Source organism: Talpa europaea (genome assembly GCF_964194135.1).
Source record: "Talpa europaea genome assembly, chromosome: 5".
NCBI classification, from domain to species: Eukaryota; Metazoa; Chordata; class Mammalia; order Eulipotyphla; family Talpidae; genus Talpa; species Talpa europaea.
Genome location: NC_140071.1, coordinates 78,822,357 through 78,844,470, shown reverse-complemented (window position 1 = coordinate 78,844,470; position 22,114 = coordinate 78,822,357). Strand labels below are relative to the sequence as shown.

Here is a 22,114-nt window from a genome sequence, read left to right as displayed (position 1 = left end):
CCAGGGAGGCCCAAATGTCACTTTATTTATTTATTTATTTATTTATTTATTTATTTATTTATTTGTTTATTAAGACTTATTTATTTATACAAGCACTGGGTAACTGGGTACAGTCAGAATCGCAGGAGGCTAAGAGAATTCACGAGACCCAGAGCGGGGAACAAAACAGGCAGAATGATGAAATACACGGCTGAGGGGGGCAGTGGGCATGGCAGGAGAGGTCTGTCGCACCATGTGGGACCCTCCCCAGCAGGTGGGGATAGAACCGGTGCTGCAGTGGCTGTGGGCAGCTTCGCAGCCCAGCGCTTAACCACTGTGCCACCAGGGGAGGCCCAAATGTCACTTTCTTAACCCTTAATTAGTTGTTATTAAAATTACTATGACATGAATTAATTGCCTAGAAAAAGGTTTATATTAAAATTCTGTTCACTAGTGGTGAAGGAGTAAAAGTGAGGAAGCTTGTATGTGGTATTTTCTGTTTCCTCTGAAGTAGGAATTAAGGTTTTTCTTAAAAATGTAGAAGTTGGGGATTAGGGATTTAGAACGCTGTGACTTCGGATTGGTCATCATGGGTAACGTGACAGGGATGTGTTAAATGAATGTGCAGCCGTTTTAGGACTTGTCCATGCTTAATTTTATTATTTTAAAAAGTTAAATGAAAGGTCATGCAATTTGTTTATTCTGTGCTGTGATTCTAAGTATAACAGACACACAGATCAATGGAATAGAATACTAGCCAAGATATAAACCTAAACTTTTTTTTTTTTTTGAAGATTTTTATTTATTTATTTATTTATGCAAGCACTGGGTACAGTCAGAGGTGTGGGAGGGTGAGCGAATTCACCAGAGCCAGAGCGGAGAGTAGAACAGAGAGAGTGATGAAGTACACTGCTGAGGGGAGCAGTGGGAGGCACGAGAGGTGCTGCGCACCATGTGGGACCCTCACCCGGTGGCTGGGGAGCAGCTGGGGATTGAACCGGCACTGCAGAGGCTGTGGGCTGCTTCGCAACCCAGCGCTCAACCGCTGTGCCACCGGGGAGGCCCTAAACCTAAACTTTTATACATAGACAGTCTGACAAATGTACTATGAGTATACACTGGAGAAAAGAAAGTGTCTTTAAGTGGTGTTGGGAAAACTTAGCAGCCATATGTAAAAAAATGAACCTAGACCACTTTCTCACACCATGTACAACAATTAACTAAAAATTGATTACAGATTTGGTGTAAGACCTGAAACCATAAAATAAGTGGAAGAAAATATAGACTCTGAGAACTTGCCTTCAGGTACTCAACCTGATGACAAGACAAGCAAAAATAACAAAAAACAAATGAGAATAAATCAAACTAAAAAGCTTTTTCACAAGGAAAGAAGCTCATTAAAATGAAAAGGTACCCTTCCGAATGGGAGAAAATATTTATGCATTGTTCATCGTACATCTAACAAGGGACTAATTGTCAAGAGATCACAAAGAATTCATATACTCAACAACAATAGCAACAACGAAGGAACCCAATAAAAAAATGGGCAGGAGAACTAAATAGACAACCTCCAAAGAAGACATGTAGATGGTCAACAGGCATATGAAAAAATGTTCATGTCTTATTGTTAGGAAATGAAAATCATTGAGTTTTTATAGTTAGATTCCCAGGGTTAGTTTGGTTTTGATTTATAATAATAATATAATTTAAAAAAAATCAAACCCAGATGAGATATCATTTCATACCAATGAGAATGGCACAAACAGTGTTGGCTAGGATATGGAGGTAACTCTTCTATGCTGTTGGTGGGAATGTAGACTGGTTCAACCCCTGTGAAAAACAGAATGGCGTTTTCTCAAAGTAGTAAGGATCTATGTATATGATCCAGCCATTCTACTCCTCGTTCTCTACCCAGAGAATCCAAAAACACTAATTTTGAGGGATATTTGCACTTCAGTGTTCTTTTCAACACTTTTAACAACAGCCAAGTTATGTAAACATCAGTGCCCAATTACAGGTGAATGTATTAATACTATCTGTGTACATAGTGGGATGCTTGCTACTCAATTGTAAAGAAAAATTTGATCTCTTACCATTGGAAACAACCTGGATGGTACTGGAGTTTACTATACTAAGCAAAAAAGTCAGAAAGAGGGCCTCCCTGGTGGTGCAGCGGTTGAGCACTGGGTTACGAAGCTGCCCACGGCCTCTGCGGCACCGGTTCGATCCCCGGCTGCTCCCCGGCCACTGGAGGAGGGTCCCACATGGCGCGCAGACCTCTCCTGCCGCCCGCTGCTCCCCTCAGCAGTGTACTTCAGTCCTTTTGCCTGCTCTGCTCCCTGCTCTGGCTCTGGTGAATTCTCTTACCCTCCTGCGCTTCTGACTGTACCCAGTGCATGTACAAACAAACAAACAAACAAACTAAATAAATAAATACATGCCTCTTTAAAAAAAAAAAAAGTCAGAAAGAGAAAGAGAAGTTCAGGATGATTTACTCATATGTACAATATAAAGAAACAAATCAAAGGATCAGATAAAACTAAACCAAATCTAGAAATCCGATTGTAGAATTAAGGCTACCAGAGGGGAATGGTTCAGTTGGAGAGTAGTATAGGAAGGATGACCAATAAACTATAAAAGAGGGCTGTGGTTACCTTAGTGGTGTTTTGGTTTGGTAATACACATCTGAAGAGGTCTAAACCTGTACTTCTGAATCATATACAGTGTTGTAAATCAATGTTGCCTCAAAGTAGTACAATTTAAAAAACATTGTTATTTAAAGCACTTTCTTTAGAAGTTTTAGAAACTCTTGAGTGGATCTCATGGGACTCTCCTGAGTTTTGACACATGAAAAGTATCTACTTATCTATATCTGTACATCTCTCCTTACTTTGTACTTTTCATATAAGCTGTATTATCTACTTATCTATATCTCTACCTCTCTCCTTACTTTGTACTTTTCATATAAGCTGTATACACTTGTTACTAAATTAACTGCCTTATTGTATGTGCAAAAAATTGGATTCTTTCTTTCAAGGTGAATAATTACAAAATCTGCCCAAAGACTGCATTATTCAAGACATATTATATGCCAGCTATGTACTATGCATTTGTTGACCACAACAAATGGTTAGACTATTTCAGGAAGCATACAAGTAAATAAAAAATTAGGATGTATTGATGCCGGTGTGCGCTGTAAATTTAGCCCTTGAACCACCACAGGTTCTTTATATATAATACATTGTATAAAATACATTCTATATATATAAAATACATTGTTTACATCTTTTTTTTTTCATTTTTGCACAATGTATGCATTTTCATCTTGGCTATAGTCCCCATACAATTCCTACCCCCTTGTTTTGATCCTACTCCCTCCTCCCCCCACCCCTGTAGTGTGTCTCTGGTTTATAGTTGCTTGTGGATTTTCATTTTTACTTTATTAGAATTAGGCAATGTGGATGGAGCTGGAAGGAGTCATGCTCAGCGAAATAAGCCAGAATGAAAAAAAAAAAAAAAAAACCAGATGGTCTTACTCATAGCAGGAATTTAGAAAACCTAAATAAGGGACCAGGAAAAAAAAAAAAAAAAAAACCCACAGGTTCTTGTCCCACGAAGCTGTAAAAAGGAATTCACAGACATTTAGATATGTAAGTAGAGAGAAACAAACTTTAAGAAAGTAAAGTTTATTTAAATGAAGAAAATAAGAACAAGGGCCTCTCCTGGTTGCGCAGGCGGTTGAGTGCAGCGCTGTAAAGCTGTCTGCAGCCTCTACAGCGCAAATCCCACATGGCTTGGCAGACCACTCCTGTCTTGCCAGCTGCTCCCCTCAGCAGTGTATTTCAGTCAGTCTGCCTGTTGCTGCCTGCCCTGTCACTGGTAAATCCTCTCACCCTCCTATACATCTGGCCTGTACCCCGGTTCTTTTATGCATGAATAAATAAATCTTTTAAAAAAACAGTAAGGACTACCAAATACACTGTACTTGGGATTGGGCAAGGAAGCCCAATGTGCTCCTGGAGTTTCTGACCTCATCTTGGGAGTATGTTTTGTTTAGCTCCTCTTAGAATTTACTGTCCTTATCTCAGAAGCCTCATTAACTCTCCTTAAGTCCCTACCTGCACCTTCTCTGAAGCTGCCTAATTAACCCTAACTTGCCCTGGGACTCACTATAACACATCACTATAGTTGTATTCAGTGGTTATTTTTTAGGTACTGTTCTCAGCTTTGGTGTTAGATCTGCAAATGAAGTGCCAACTTGGTAACATTTTTCTCATTTCTAAGACTAATTACCATGGCATACAAGTTATATTGTTTCCTGATTTGGGTTACTGAAGTGAAAGTGTGGTATCTCTCTAGCAGGTAAGCCCTGCTCTTACCTAGTACAAATAAAACAAGTTCATACTCGTGATAGAAACTGCTTTGTGGTTCAGTTCATTATTAAGGATGTAGGATGACTTAAAGAGTTTGTGGGATACCTCATGATGTTGGAAAATTTATATTGTATTTCTAGAGGTGGCAACTCAGGATGCTTCAGAAGATACAAGTTATTACAAGAAGAATGAAAAGTGAATCTACATTCAGGCATATGAAAGTTTAGATAAAACTTTTCAAAATTATTTAAATATATATATTTTTAAAGATTTATTTATTTATACAAGCACTGGGTACAGTCAGCATGGGAGGGTGAGAGAATTCACCACAGCCAGAGCGGGGAAAAGAACAGGCAGACTGACGAAGAAATACACTGCTGAGGGGAGCAATGGGCACGGCAGGAGAGGTTTGCACGCCATGTGGGACCCTCGCCTTCCCGCCGGGAATTAAACCGGCGCTGCAGAGGCTGCAGGCAGCTTCACAGCCCAGCGCTCAACCGCTGCGCCACTGGGGAAGCCCAAAACTTTTCAAAATTATTTTAATAGAAGATAGTAATACTAATTTTAATACAACACTGAGCATTACATTTACTTTCACTGTGGAAAAACGGTTTATACGGAAATAGCACCATGACAAATGTTTTCTGTATTTTAAATGAATTGTAATAAGGCCTTCATAGACTGACTCTTTAAATGTTTTTAGTAATATAAAAGAAAACAGCATTATAATACTCCTTTACATCTACAAATTCTAGAAAATACTTCTATAAAAAATTCTTCACCCTTATTTCCCTGATTGATCTGTCAAAAATAAAAGATAGGAAAAATAAGGGAGGAACTGCGTAAGCATTCATATAGTGGTAGTTTACTCAAATATCCATTACTATCTATTCTTTCCTTGTCTTTTCAAATTTGCTAATAATTTATAATATAGAAATTGAGTTTATGGTCTACAACCAAATATTAATGTAACACAAGTAAAAGAGCCGTGTTGTACACAATCCAAAATGGTAGGTGGGGAGGGATGGATGGAAGAAGGAAGCAAAGAAAGGGAAGGAAAACTGTGACCTTGAAACACAAAATGAGCCTCCATGATGGCCTACGAGTTAAGTCTCAGTGGTATCACCACTAAGACCCACGTTCGATACCCAACCACTGAGCTAATCCACATATGGCACAGCAGACCTCTCCTTTCTTACCCACTGTGCCCCTTAGCAGTGTATTTCAGTTAATCTGCCTTTTCTGCTCCCTACTCTGTCTCTGGTGAATCCTCTCATCACCCCTAAATCCCTCCCCCTGCCTGTAGCACCTATGGCCTAACCCCACTTAATTTTATTGTGGGTATAATTTCTTGCATCAGATTCATTTAAGCAAATTTACAAAATTTGTATTAAAACTTTTTGAATTGTTGAAATTTGTGAATATAAATAGGTGAGTGTTGATAGGAGGGCAGCTTAGCTTTTAAAATTCACTGCAAATGGTCTCCATATACTTTCTAAGTATTAGTTCCTAAATATATGTAATTCTGGCTTAGTTTATTGTCTTAGATTTCTGAGTCCTTTGAGTCCTAACCATGAATGATACATAATTTTAAAGCCCACATTTACTCAGTAATTAGAATCAGAATTAATTTAGCTTTGTCATTTAGAGAGGGGATGTAATTTACATCCATGTTATTGACAGCATGATCATTTAGATTTATACCTTATGTTAAATTTTCTTTGCTATCACCCAGATATAAACTGACCAAGAATTTTGATAATTTATGTTTGTGTTATTGGAAAACAAAACTTTAGAAATTAAATTTCTATGTAAGTTACAACCAGTGTTCTTGGATGAATCATCTGACAATGTGTTTCCTGTGATTATATGTAGCAATTAGGATAGAGTTTTGTCCCCAATCTTTGAAATTATACTGTAAAACTAAATAGAAAAAATATTCTATCTCATTTTAGTATCAATTTCCTTAACATTATCAAATAGTGAAGTTAGTATTTATGAGACTAAGTCTTTATATATATATAATTTGTGTAAGTATACTGTAACAAATTACATATATAAAGTTTCATTGCCTAATTGGATTCAGCAGCAATTATAAAGGATAGGACCTTAGTTTTGATTCTTTTGTTAAGAAAAAATATTTCATTTACTAATCATAGCTGTAATTCTTTTGTTAGTCATTTATTTTACTAATACTTTTGTTAGGCATCTAAAGTTGCACTGTCCATTATGGCAGCCACTGCCCGATAGCTACTGCTAATCTGAATTGACATATAAATGTAAAATATACTCATATCTCAAAGATAATGCAAAAAAGAAAATGTAAAATATTAACTTGAATATTGATTACATATTTGAATGACCATATTTTTGATGTATTTGAATAAAACAAAACTAAAATTAATTTTTCATCTGTTTTATTTAGCATTTTTAATATGACAACTATTAAATATAAATTCAATTTGACTCATATTTCTAAATCTTTCCATATCTGTGTTAAAGCTTAGAAAGTCTTTTCAAGGGCCTCCCCTGGTGGCATAGGCAGTTGAGCTATGAAGCTGTCTGCGACCTCTGCAACGCCAGTTCGATACCAGCCAACTGGCAAGGGTCCCACATAGCATGGCAGACCTCTCCTGTCTCACACACTGCTCCCCTCAGCAGTGTATTTTGTCAGTCTGCCTGTTCTGTTCCCTGCTCTGTCTCTAGTGAATCCTCTCACCCTTCCACGCATCTGACCTGTACCCCAGGTCTTGTATAAATAAATAAATAAATCTTTAAAAAAAAAAAAAAAAAGTCTTTTCAAGCTGGGCCACCCTGGTGGTGCAGGGGGTTAAGCCACAACCTCTGAGGCTATCCGCAGCCTCTGCAGCACGAGTTAGATCCTCAGCCAAGGAGCTACCCACATGGCACAGCAGACCTCTTCTGACTCGCCTGCTGCTACCCTTAGCAGTATATTTCAGTCTGTCTGCCTGTTCTGTTCTGTTTCCCAGTCTGCCTCTGGTGAATCTTCTTACCCTTCAGGCTTCTGGCCTGTGTCCCAGTTCATGCATGCATAAATATATCTTAAAAAAAAAAAAAAGAAAGTCTTTTAAAGCTATTCATAATATTATTATTATTATTATTTTTTTTTTTGGTGGGACGCTCGCCGGTGGCCAGGGATCAAACTGGCACTGCAGAGGCTGCGGGCAACCTCGCAATCCACCGCTCAACCACTGAGCCACCAAGGGAGGCCCGCTATTCATAATATTCTAACAGTTGAAAGACATTTGTTCTGTGTAATGTAGATATATACTAAACAGAAGTATGCTTGACCATCACTTGACCACTGACTGTAATCTTGAAGTACATTTGTGTGCTCTAGAATGAATAAGGAAAAATGAAATACAAACTACCAAGAGTTGAAAAAGGGACATGTTTATGGACTATAAAAAAAAAGTCATTAGTGAGGGTACGGAGAAAAAGAAATCCTCATATACACTGCTGTGGGGGTGGAAATGTGTACTGGTCCAGCCCATATGGAAACATTATTGTAGGTTTCTTATATTAGCTGAAAAAAAAAAAAAGAAAAAGCAGACATTGTTTAAAAATGAACAATGATGTAAAAAGAATGTAAAATAATTAATTTTAAAAGTCAATAAATTCTGCCAAGACTGAAAAATAAAATAGATGGATTTACCATATGATTCACCAATTACCCTCCTCCGTATGTGCCCAAAGGATGCAGAACAACAATTCAAAAGGATACATGTACTCCTATTTTGTTGTGACACTATTTACAATGGACAAGTTATGGAATCAACCTAGATGCCAAACAATAGGATTAAATTAAGAAGACGTATTATTTATGCATGATATAATACTACTAGGTTGTATAAAAAAAAACCATTTTAATTTGTCAAAGTATGATGCAACTGGAGAGTATTATGTGAAGAGAAATAATTCACAAGGAGAAAACAAATACAGGATGATATCACTAATATATAGGCTATAGAGAAACAAACCTGCAAAACTAAACCAAAACAAACTTAGAAATATGGCTGCAGAATTGAGGTCACTGGAAGGAGAGGCAAAGTGGGAGTGGGGACAATGTAGGCAGTGGGGCAGTGGTCTATGATAATAACTAAGTGTTTTGATGATAGGCGTGGTGTAGTAACATACATCTGAGGAGATATGGATCTATTTCCTTAAATTAAAAAATATTTTAAAATGCATTAATTGTGATCTAGAATTATGCTGAGCTCAAGAGTTCTTGATAATAGCTTATTTTAAAACCACTGATTAAAAAAAAAATAGAGTGGTTTATAAGCTAAGAAAAAGATTTCCAGTACAGCATCTGTACCTCTTTTGTCTCTTACACAGAACTGTTGTTTGTAAAAGAGGGACCAAAAAATTTTATGTCATGTCATAAAGTCTTAGGACATAGAGACCTTAAGCTTCTATATAATGCCAATGAGAATAATCTTTTTCTCTTAAAAAATGATTGTCTCTTCTCCCCATCCCACTCCCATTTCCATGTTTGTTTTGTTTTCCAAAAAGACATTTAATCCCCTGTGTAGGTTTATTTTCAACTTACAGAATATAGAATGACACTGTTAATGTTTTGTATTTGAACTTGCAAGGTACCTTTCATTTTTCTTTTATTTTTAATTTAACTCTTTGTTTTACAGATGAGGGCAGAAGTGCAGTTGACCAAGCAGGTGGTGCACAGATTGTAATTGACCATTTAAGGTCACTGTGCTGTATAACAGATCCCGCCAATGAGAAGCTCTTGACTGTCTTTTGTGGCATGCTGATGAACTATAGCAATGAGAATGGTAAAGAAAACTGAAAACTTGCTTTATCTGTGGGGGAAGAATTAAAAATAACCATTACTATAATAGAAATTAAAAATTTTGTAAAAAATTATATCAAATAAATCATAAGTGGCATAAGCTTTTAATTAAATTACAATGTCTCAGAAATACCAAGTGGTCTCCTTTACCAAATGGGAGTCATTTTTGAATGGTTGCCCATGTTAATATCAAAAACATAAAACAACATTATGGCATGGTTTAAAAAATCTTGATACAAACATTTTAAAAATAAATAATATTAAAATAGCTTCATCTTTATTACTTTGCATTAAAACCAGAAGTAGCTTTGAAACATAAACACTGTACATACAAGTAAAATTATTTTATCTAGATACTTGTAAGAATAAAAAAAAATAATGAAATCTTACCTTATCCATAAGAAACTTGAGAAGTTACAGATTTGAAATGTGTTATTTATCAACACAAGTTTCTTTTTTCTGTAAAGTATTGTATTCTTAGAATCTAACAACAAATGGCATGTTAACAATTTTCAGATAGCCTGAGTTTGTTAATTAAGCAAACTTAAAAACAGTAATATGAAATCTTCACTATACTTATATTTATTTTCACTATACTTTTATGTCTTACAAAAACCCATTTATTTGTCTTTGTTTTTGAATTACTGTTTGAATCCTACAATTAAATCTTTGTTCGATTCTTAGAGTCTAACATATGTAAAGTATTTGTTTTATCATGACATTTTAAGTTGTTGTCTTTGGCAGTCCATTTTATTTACATATTATGTTATAATACTCTTTGAAACACATGGCCTTTTGGGCATGTTCATGGGTTTTCCATTTTTAATATTCATGAGTACAGAGAAATTCTCAATATTATAAAAAGAATAAGCATTGATAGCAAATAGTTTCTGATATTGGCTTTGGTGTTAGGGACAATACATTGTGGTCACTGTGACAAAATGAAGAGCTTTTGTCCCATTGAAAGGGGTAGGCCGGGCCTCCCCTGCTGGTGCAGCAGGTCAGCTCTGGGCTGCGAAGCTGCCCACAGCCTCTGCAGCACCTGTTCATCCCCGGCCACTGGCGAGGGTCCCACATGGTGCACAGACCTCTCCTGTCGCGTCCGCAGCTCCCCTCAGCAGTGTATTTCATCAGTCTGCCTGTTTTGTTCCGTGCTCTGGCTCTGGTGAATTCTCTCACCCTCCCATGCTTCTGACTATACCCAGTGCTTGTATAAATAAATAAATAAATCTTAAAAAAAAAAAAAAAAAAGAAGGGGAAAAAAAGAAAGGGGAAGGCCACTATTGCCCTCTAGCCAATTGTTTCTATTGGCAGTTCAGCCAAGTACTGACAGGTACTTTCACTTGCAATGGAGGGGAAGCTGAAAATACAGTGTTTCCTGTGACATATGGTTTTTAAATGTTATTTTACATTTGCCTAAAAATTACTATACATGATAAACAAAACATGCCTTCAGATCACATATCCAAAGACCACCAGTTTTAAACCTCTTAACTAAGTTTATTCATAACAATAATAATAACAAAATAATGTTTATTCATCAAATGGCTTCCTTATTAAACTAGAACAAATAACAAATAGTAATCTTTATAGGGTCACTTATGTCTGTTTTCTTGCCCTTTTGTTGAAATAGTTTTGAAAAGAAAATGTCTTAGATATGAAAAGAGAAACAAATAACACAGTATAAGTAAATTACAAAATGAATAGCTAGTTCATTAGTAATTGAAATTTGACCATACTACCCAAGTATCTGAATTGTGTTTAGAAATCATTGCTCAGCTATTCATGTTGTTCCCATTTTCTTCCTCTGGATTTACACTTGGACACTTGAGAAAGTGGGACAAGTGCTAAGTGAAAGATAAAGAAAGCAGCTTTGGATATCAAAGAATTAGTCTTGTTATAAATCTAACCTGTTTGTCCACTGAGGAAGCCATTGTTAAAAAATATATAAAAGCACATAAAATAACCATATGGTCTTCAAAAATATCTCTAATTCTAGTCCAAAAAATATTGTGAGTTGAGTCCCCATAAATAATATTGCAGTATGTAGAGGAGGATGCTGAGAAGGTAATGATAAACAACATGCACATGTATGAGATACTTTTATGCAGTACATATGCATAATAGATTACATTTCTTTTGCAAAGACTTTTTCTGGTTGCAAATATTCCCCAAAATTAAATTAGATATTTTAGAAAGCTAGTTTGACTTTTCTCAGACATTATTGGAGGACTGGGGGATTTTGTTCCATTCTAAAAGCTGCAATATGAATATAGCTTGCAAAAAATACCAGATTAAAAGTTAGAAGTAAAGTTATCATTAATATTTTAAAGGGGCATATGCCAAATTAATAGCAATGTTCTTTGTTCTACTTCCTTTTATATTTGTTTGTTATGAGGATCATAGTGTGTGAAGTACTTCATTTTCTCCCTAATGCTCTTTAACTTAAATTATATTCTTTTTTTGTTTATTTGTTATACGTTTTTAAAGTATCTTTGGTCTGTTGATTATTCTTTCTACCTTAAATATTAAGCCTTATTGCTTAACTTAATATCATGTGATATTGTCTACTTAAGGTAGTCACTGATACTAAAAAGCAGTAGGAGAAATTTTGAAACTCAGAAAGCACTTTTTATTCGCACTGACAAATGAAGTTTGTTTTAATGTTCATTTACTATTACAGTTCAGTATATAATTATGCCTCTGCTAGTTTATGAGTAAGATATTTGATAAATACCACCTTGTTACTACAGCAGTAAAGTTAGCTCTAACCTTGGACTCAGTAACTTAAGCCTTTTTCATTGTTAGGGAATTATTCTTCAGTAGATTAAAATTTTTAAGTATGAAGTACTGAAAATGATCACAGAGACCCACCAGTATGGTTTTTCTCACAAAAAAACATTTTATATTGCTAATTAGTGCTAAAAATATATTGACCTTAGACTGAGGCTTTGCTTATCTTGACTTCTCTCTATGTAGTGGATAACTCTGAGCATATCCAAATTAATTCCATTAAATAACAAAAAAAAATTGCAAACATGCAAGGTAGATGTATTATGAAAATATTTGGTAAAGGTATTTCCATACCCTGATAAAACTGTGCAAAATCCAAAGTTCATGAGATTTCAGAGTTTTAAGCCAGAAGACTATACACCTTTAAACTATGAATTGGATATGTTCTTTTTCCCCCCTTTATTGGTGAAGCAATTGAAACTTTGTATGCATAAGTAGGTGTGGAATATCTTAATAGAAAAATTTATAATGGATTAACCAGAAAAGCTGTGTTGATAATATTGTGTAAATAAATCATGTTTAAATAGAATAATAGAAATAAAACTTGACAAGATTCATACTTGGAAAAAATGCTATTAGAATAAAGTTTTTTCATTAAATAAGTTAGAAGCATTTTAGACCATTGCTCACTTAATATTAGTTGGTATTCCTTATTGACATACGTGGCAATAGCAGAAAGTGGCATTGAAAACATTCTGATAGTAATATTATGATTCTGTCGTTTAAAATTTACCATAGGTTATGAACAAATTTGATAACTCTACATATGTATACTTGAAAGTTGATCGCAATTTAAATAGAAACAAACCAGTAATCTAAAGGAAATCCCCCAAATAATTTAACACCATTTCGAGGTGTTTTTATGATGAGCAACCCTGGATAATCAATAAATATCTAATTCTTTAATTGAGAATTTTTTTTCTCAGTTACATGTACAATGGAGGCTAAAAATAGAGGGAAAGAGCTATCATAAAGAAAATATAAATGAGGGTTAGTGTTGTAACAAAGACTGAAATTAATTGTTTTACATGAGCTATATCACTGAAAAGTAGTGGAAATAAACATGCCATCAAGAATGGGAAAATGGGTTTCTTTTTAAAATTAACATAATATACACAGTCTATGACTGGCTCCTTCGACTTACCTATATCATATAGGTGATATATCAGAATGTGTATGTTTATAGGTTTACATATGTAGATTTTATCACTTACAAATAGAGCTGATTTTTCTCTCATAGTAACTCCTTGTTATTAAAAGATTAATTATCTTTTTTTTGATGGTTCCTGAAATCTCTCTGAAATACTCTGATGGAAATTATCACATTTATTTGCTATGTCGACTTATGATAATGATTGAAGTTGAAGGGAGGCCATGTGTGTTATTTAGGAAATGAATCCAAAGGGACATGTTACTGGAGTGTAACAACTGAATATAAGTATTAAGCATAGTACATGCATGCAGTTACTTAAAATAGGCCTGTACAATACTTTGTCTTCTAATTAAAAGGTAATTTAATGTGTAATTGATTTTAGTTGATACTTCATTACACTGGTAACAGTTTTACAAGTCTGATCATATTATCCATTGTACTAGTTAATCCAGTGACTTGATTTACTTGATTTCTCTTCATATTTAAAATAATAAAAAAGTGTGGTCTGAGCTACTTGTTTATCCATATAATTGGTATTTTTTTAATAAGAAAAGACATTTCTAGACATAATCTAATCTCTGTCAATCTGCTGTCCTGTAATTTTCACTTATGGGTAGTATCCTTAGTTATTGCCACCTTTAAATACTGCAGTAGTAAATAAATACTTATATTTGAACTGACTGCTAGAATTGCATCATATGAGCACATAGGGAGATTCCTTTATACATGAAATTCTTACATATATTTGAAAATGAACATTTAGTTAAAAGCAATAAAACTGAGAGATCAGATTTTTTTTTTTTTTGGTTACGTTTTCAAACACATGATTGTTCATGTTGCATAAGTTTTTAGGGCAGCAGAGTAAAACATTCAACTGTTTATCCTTCCAAAAGTTGAGAATGAAGCCAGAAAGGGATAATGAATTTTGGCAAATATCAGCACATTTTTAATTTAGATCACTTAAAACTCAAGAATAATTAATACAAAGTAAAAATTAAAATCAACAAGCAACTATAAACCAGAAATACACTACGGGGCGAGGGGGGGGGCGAGGACAGGAAGGATTAGGGTCAAAATAAGAGCAGGTACAATTGTATGGGGAATATAACCTAAATGAAAATTCATACATTGTGCCAAAATGAAAAATGATGTAAGAATTATATAAAATAAAATATTAAAAAAAACTCAAGGCAGAAACATGTTATCATGTTATAAATTAATAAAACTTAATTCTTCTGTTTTCTAACCACACAAAAAAAGTCACTTAATACCAAACGCTATATTTTACTTGCTGAAAACTGTATAATATTTGAAAATATATATTGACTGGCTTGAAGTTGGAAATCTGTTGGTTATGCAAATGTATCTTAACATAATTTATTATATTTTATGTGTAATTTTGTATGAAAACATTATTTTTCTAAGGTTTCATGGTAATTAGTAATATTTGTGTATTTTAAAACCAGTAAATACATTCATAAAACACAGACTTTTTTTTAGGATTTCTCTATCATTTCTTCCAACAGCATGTCATATTACAGTTGTTTCAAAATAAAGATTTTTTTACATATATGGGAAGGGAATGCACAGTGCATGATTAAAGATTTTAAAATTATTGTCTTCTATGTTAGATTTCATTTCTGGTCATTGTCAGAATATTAGAAATGAAGGTATTTCACTTTCATTTTAAATCGGGAGGGAGTTAAACTCTAAATGATTTATAAAACAATTCAAACTTGAATTTGGAGGAATATATCATTTAAATGGTATTACCATAGAGATTTTCTTCAAACTTGGATTTTCTGAATGAGTTTCACTGTTATTGCTGGCAGTGAGTGTTCAATAACACTTACTAGGTAGAGGGCATGCATTATCTCATTCTTTTATTGCTATTATTTAATGATGTACCATTGTTTTACAACCTTGTTCATTTTTTCACACTATTGCATTTCTTCTCTCAGCTGTGGTCTCCATAGTTTTCTCACCATTAAAGCACCGATAGTCTTCCACCATAGTCCAGGGTCCTCTACTACCCACCTCCACCTCCCCTCTTGCACGCCTCAGATCTGTGGCCAGCTTTGAAATGTTTGTTTTAAGTTGTTCTTCGTTGGACCCTGTATTCCATGTATAAGTGACACCATCCAGTATTCATTTTTTTCCTGGCTTATTTTTTTTTTTTAAGATTTATTTTTATTTATTTATACAAGCACTGGGTACAACCAGAAGCATGGAAGGGTGAGAGAATTCACCAGAGCAAGAGCAGGGAGCAGAGCAGGCAGAAGGACAGAATTACACTGCTGAGGGGAGCAGCGGGTGGCAGGAAAGGTCTGTGTGCCATGTGGGACCCTTCTCCGGGGGCCGAGGAACAGCCGGGGATTGAACTGGCGCTGCAGAGACTGCAGGCAGCTTCACAAACCAGCGCTCAACCACTGCGCCACCAGGGAGGCCCATCTCCTGGCTTATTTTTTTAGGCATAATCCCTTCTAGTCCATTCATAGTGCAATAAATGGCATGAGTTTATCTTACTAATTTATTTTTTTAAGATTTATTTATTCATGCATACAAGAACTAGGGTACAGGCCAGTTGTCCAGGAGGGTGAGAGGATTCACCAGAGACAGAGCAAGGAACAGAACAAGCACACTCACTGAAATATACTGCTGAGGGGAGCAGCGGACGAGACAGAAGAGGTCTGCCCTACCATGTGGGTATCTCCCTGGCCAGCAAGTATCGAACCCACAGTGCAGAGGTTGCGGACAGCTTCACAGCACTGCAATCAACCACCTGCAACATCAGGGAAGCCCTAAGTTTGTCTTTTTTAATCATGAAAGAATATTCCATTGTGTTTTTTTTAATTTTTTCATATTTTATTTAAATTTTAATTTTTATATTCCCCATACAATTACAACCCCCTTATTTTGACCCCAAGCCCTCCTTTCCCCACCCCCCCAAGCCCCCATAGAGTGTCTCTGGTTCATAGTTGTTTGTTGATTTAGATATTTTCTTTCTTATAGTTATTCTTTTTCCTGGTCCCTTATTTAAGTTTTCTAGGTTCTGCTATGAGTGAGCCCATCCGGTATTTTTCTTTTTCTTTCTGGCTTATTTCGCTGAGCATGATCCCTTGCAGCTCCATCCATGTTGCTGCAAATTACATGTGTTTATCTTTTTTGAATGCTGAGTAATAATCCATAGTGTATATGTACCACATCTTCTTGATCCAGTCATCTATTTTGGGGCATTTGGGTTGTTTCCAAATCTTAGCTATTGTAAATAGTGCTGCTATAAACATAGGGGTGCAGGTGCTCTTTGGAATTGATGTATCTGTGTCCTCTGGGTAAATACCTAGGAGTGGAATTGCTGGATCCTGTGGAAGCTCTATGTTTAGTAGGTCCAGAAATCTCCACACAGCTCTCCATAGTGGTTGGACCAGTTTGCACTCCCACCAACAGTGCAGGAGAGTTGCTTTTCCTCCACATCCTCGCCAACATTTGTTGTTGCTAATTTTTTTAATATGTGCCATTCTCACTGGTGTGAGATGGTATCTCATGGTAGTTTTGATTTGCATTTCCCTGATTACAACTGATGTTGAACCTTTTTTCATATGCCTATTGGCCATTTGCATTTCCTCTTCAGAGAAGTTTCTTTTTAGCTCTTCTGACCATTTTTTGACTGGATTATTTTCTTTGTTGTTGTTCTCATCAGCTCTTTGTAGATTTTTGTGATCAGTCCTTTATCATTAGTGTTGTGTGCAAAAATGTTCTCCCAGTCGGTGGGGTTTCTCTTTGTTTTGGTTATTGTCTCTTTTGCTGTGCAGAAACTCTTTAATTTGATGTAGTCCCAGCTGTTGATCTTTCCCTTCACTATCACTGCTTTGGGTGATGTGTCTGTAAAGATGTCTTTGATGTGCATGTCACGTAGTGTTTCGCCTGTATTTCCTTCTATGTATTTTATGGTTTCAGGTCTTATGTCTAGTTCTTTAATCCATTTTGAGTTGGTTTTTGTGCATGGTGTTAGGTAGTAGTCAAGCTTCATTCTTTTGCATGTAGCGACCCAGTTTTCCCTGCACCATTTATTGAACAAATTTTCTTTGCTCCAATGCATAGTCTTTGCTCCTTTTTCAAAGATTAGTTGACCATAAATCTGTGGGTTTATTTCTGGATTTTCTATTGGATTCCATTGGTCTGTGTGTCTGTTCTTATTACAATACTATGCAGTTTTGATGATTATGGCTTTGTAGTATAGTTTGAAGTCTGGGACAGTGATGCCTCCATTCCCTTCTTTTTCTTTCAAGAAGAGCTTTGGCTATTTGGGATTTTTGGTGATTCCATATGAATTTCATCAATAATTTTTCTATTTCTTTGAAGAATGGCATTGAAACTTTTATTGGAATAGCATTGAATCTGTATACTGCTTTTGGTATGCTGGCCATTTTGATAATGTTTATTCTTCCAATCCATGAGCAGAGGATGTCTTTCCATTTGTTTGTGTCTTTTTCTATTTCTTTTAACAGTGTTTTATTGTTTTCTTTGTATAGGTCCTTTACCTCTTTTGTTAGATTTCATCCCAAGTATTTTTTTTTGTTTGTTTTGTTTTGTTTTGATAATAAAAGGGATTTTTTTTTCTTCTTCTTCAGATTTATTGTTTGTGTATAGGAAGGCTTCTGATTTTTGCATGTTGATTTTTTTTTTTTATAGAGGCATGCTTTATTTATTTATTTATTTGTTTGTTTTGTTTGTTTTTGTTTATACATGCACTGGGTACAGTCAGAAGCGCGGGAGGGTGAGAGAATTCACCAGAGCCAGAGCGGGGAGCAGAGCAGGCAGAAGGACCGAAGTACACTGCTGAGGGGAGCAGCGGGCGGCAGGAGAGGTCTGTGCGCCATGTGGGACCCTCCTCTGGTGGCCGGGTAGCAGCCGGGGGATCGAACCGGTGCCGCAGACGCTGCGGGCAGCTTCGCAACCCAGCGCTCAACCGCTGCGCCACCGGGGAGGCCCTGCATGTTGATTTTGTATCCTGCCACTTTACTGAACTGATTGATGAGTTGAATTAGTTTTACTGTGGAGTTTTTGGAGTTCTCTATGTATATTATCATATCATCTGCAAATAGTGATAGTTTGACTTCTTCTTTTCCTATTTGCATTCCTTGTATGTCTTTCTCTATTCTTATTGCTCTGGCTAGGACTTCCAGTATTATATTAAAAAGCAGTGGTGAGAGTGGACATCCTTGTCTTGTTCCAGATCTTAATGGAATTGCTTTCAGCTTTTCACCATTGAGAATGATACTGGCTGTTGGCTTGTCATAGATGGCCTTTATGATGTTGAGGTATGTTCCTTGTATCCCAAGAATTTCAAGAGCTTTTATCATGAATGTGTGTTGCACTTTGTCGAAAGCTTTCTTGGCATCTATTAATATTATCATATGGTTTTCCTATTTCTTTTTGTTGATGTGTTGGATAACGTTGATTGATTTCGGATGGTGAACCATCCTTGTGTCCCGGGAATGAATCCTACTTGGTCGTGGTGAATTATCTTATGGATACATTGTTGGATTCTGATAGCTAAAATTTTATTGAGGATTTTTGCATCAGTGTTCATTAGGGAGATTGGCCTGTAGTTTTCTTTTTTTGTGTTGTCCTTGTTCAGTTTTGGTATTAGTGTAATGTTGGCTTCATAGAACGTGTTTGTTATTATCCCTTCCTTCTCAATTTTTTGGAAGATTTTGTGAAGGATAGGCACTAATTTGTCTCTGAATGTTTGGTAGAATTCATTTGTAAATCCATCAGGTCCTGGGCTTTTGTTTTTGGGAAGGTTTTTAATTACCATTTCAATTTCGCTGCTTGTGATTGGTCTGTTTAGGTGTTCTATTCTTTATCTAGCTTTGGGTGACTGTAGAGTTGTAGGAATTTGTCCATCTCCTCTAGATTGTTGAACTTGTTTCCATAAAACTGTTCATAGTAGTTTCTTATTATTCTTTTAATTTTTGCTGTGTCCATTGTGATTTCCCTCTTTCATTTGTGATCCTGTTTATTTGTGCTTTCTCCCTTTTTTCCTTTGTGAGCCTGGCTAGGGGTTTGTCTGTTTTATTGATTTTTTCGAAGAACCAGCTCTTGGTTTCATTGATCTTTTGGATTTTTTTTTTTCTAGTTTCAATTTCATTTATTTCTGCTTTGGTTTTTATTATTTCTTTTCTTCTACTGGTTTTGTGTTTTTTTTGTTTGTTGTTCTTTTTCTAGATCTTTGAGTTTTGAGATTAGGTGGTTTCTTTGAGTTCTTTCTTGTTTTTGTTTTTGTTTTGTTTTTAAGATTTATTTATTTATTTATTCAAGCATTGGGTATAGTCAGAGGTGCAGGAGGTTGAGAGAATTCACCAGAGCCTGACAGGGGAGCAGAGCAGGCAGCAGGACCGAAGTACACTGCTGAGGGGAACAGCCAGCGGCACAAAGGGTCTGTGCTCCACCTGGGATCCTCCTCTGGGGGCCGGGGAACAGTCGGGGATCGAACCAGCGCTGCAGAGGCAGCGGACAGCTTTGCAACCCAGCACTCAACTGCTGCGCCATCGGGGAGGCCCTTTCTTGTTTCTTGATGTGAGCCTCTATTGCTATATATTTTCCTCATATTACTGCTTTTGCTGCATCCCATACATTTAGGAAATTGGTGTCCTCCTTGTCATTCAGTTCAAATAATTTTTTTAATTTCAGCTTTGATCTCCTATTTAGTCCAGTGGTCTTCCAGTAGTGTGGTTTTCAATCTCCATGAGGTAGGAGATTCCCTTGCCTTCTTTTTATGGTTTACTTGTAGTTTGATGCCTTCATGATCAGAAAAGATGCTTGGTATGATTTCAATCTTGGTGTATCTGTTGATGTTTGTCTTGGATCCCAGTATGTGATCGATCCTGGACAATGATCCGTGTGCGCTTGAGAAAAATGTGTACTCAGATTTTTTGGGGCTTAGTATTCTATAGATGTCTGTTAAGCCCAAGCGATCTAGTTCATTATTCAGAGCTTTAATGTCCTTACTTATTTTTTGTCTCGTTGATCTATCCATCGTTGATAGTGGTGTATTGAAGTCTCCCACTACGTATGTGTTTTCTCTGATGTCTGTTTTCAGAGATGACAATAGTTGTCTGATATATTTTGGTGCTCCTTCGTTGGGTGAATATATGTTAATGAGTGTTATTTCTTCTTGAAGTATTTTCCCCTTGATCATAATGTAGTGACCATTGGGGTCTCTTTTTACCCATTTGAGTTTGAAATCTGTTTTATCTGATAAAAGTATAGCTGTTCCTGCTTTCTTTTTTTGGTCCATTTGCTTGTAGGATTGTTTTCCATCCTTTAACTTTGAGTCTGTTTTTATCTTTTGTAGCTAAATGTGTTTCCTGGAAACAGCAAAAGGTTGGGTTTTGTTTCTTAATCCAGCCTGAGAGTCTGTGTCTTTTTATTGTAGAGTTTAGTCCATTTACATTTAGAGTTAATATTAATATGTTAGCATCTGTATTTGCCATTGTGTTTGTCTTTCCTTTGATTTTATTCTTTTAATAACTTTTTTTTGGGGGGGCCTTCTTTCGTTGTTATTCGTCCCTCTGGGGTTCTAGCTTTAGGACTCCTTGTAGTATTTTTGAAGTGGAGGTTTAGTCATAGTGAAATTCCAGAGTTTCTGTTTGTCTGGGAAGGTATTATTCTTTCTTCATAGAGGAAGGAGAGCTTTGCGGGATAGAGTATTCTTGGTTGGCATCTGTTTTCTTCGAGTCTGTTGACTATGTCCCTCCACTCTCTCCTTGCCCATAGTGTGTCTTCGGAGAGGTCTGATGTCAGTCTGATTGGTTTTCCTTTAAATGTTATCTGTTTCTTTCCTCTTGTCAGCTTCATTATTTTTTCCTTGTCTTGGATTCTTTGGAGCTTTACTATTATGTGTCTTGCTGTATTTTTCCTTTCATGTTGAACGTTTGGTGTTCTTCTTGCTTCTTGTATATCTATTTTCAACTCCTTCTTCACATTTGGGAACTTCTCTTCAATTATTTCCTTGAATATTTTCTCTGTTCTTACATATCTCTCCTCTCTTTCTGATATTCCTATAACTCTTATATTTCCTTTCCTCATGGAGTCACATTGTTCCTGAAGTCTTTCTTCAGTCTTTTTCCTTCATACTTCTCTTTCCTTTTCTGTTCTGGTTCTTTCTATTTCTGCGTCTTCAAGAGTACTTATTTGTTCTTCCATTTCATCTATTCTACTTTCATTGCTTTTCCAGAGTTCTTTAGCGCCTCCATTAATTCTTTGATCTACTACATTTCTTTTGCTTCCTTCTTTAGGGACTCAATTTCATTTTTCTGAGCATTGTATTCCTTAATGACTTCCATCAGTTTTTTCATCACGGCAATTTTGAATTCTTTTTCTGGAAGGCTCAGAAGTTCTTCCAAGTCACCGTAGTTGTAAGCTGGTGGGTGTGTTTTTTTTTTTTGTGTGTGTGTGTGTGTGTGTGTGTTGTGTCTTTTTTCTGAGGCATTGCCACTTTGCTTGTAGTGTTTCTTTTCCCCGCTGCCTGTCTTCTAATTTGCCTTATGCGTTGGGACACTGTGCTTTTGGTATTGGCTGGCATCTTTTTGTTGTGTTCTTTCAGGAGTTTCAGAAACTGGCAATCCAAATGAGTCAAAACCTGTTATGCCAGAAGTCTAGTGAGGCAGTGGTATTTTGAGTATGTTAATGGTCACTGTCACAGAATCTCTGCTCCTTCTGTGTTTAGTTACAAATGTGCGTCTTGAAGTCACACAGACTTCCCTGCAGGTGGGGCAGCTGGATTGCACTCTGGGTTCCAAATCTCTGGATCCTCCTCTGGGCTCCCACTTCCTGCCAGGTGGGACCGGGTTGTGGGGGCCTTCGGCTCACCTCTGAGTGCACAGGGAACCTTCTCCCTCTGGCTCCACGGGGAGCCTTCTGCCAAATTCAAGCAGTCTTTATTGAAGAAAGGTCCCTGTTCTAAAATGGCACTTTGGA

General features: G+C 36.2%; 1 protein-coding gene across 1 annotated transcript in view; it reads left to right on the top strand.

Annotated features, from left to right (window-relative positions):
- Nucleotides 1–22,114, top strand: part of RAP1GDS1 (Rap1 GTPase-GDP dissociation stimulator 1) — a gene marked incomplete at both ends in the record, with an annotated part of 251,575 nt that overhangs the window by 106,452 nt on the left and 123,009 nt on the right. Inside the window, one exon of the mRNA XM_084232955.1 lies at nt 9,020–9,166. Within this exon, the coding sequence (XP_084089081.1) occupies nt 9,020–9,166 (147 nt within the window). The remainder of the gene's footprint in view (nt 1–9,019; nt 9,167–22,114) is intronic.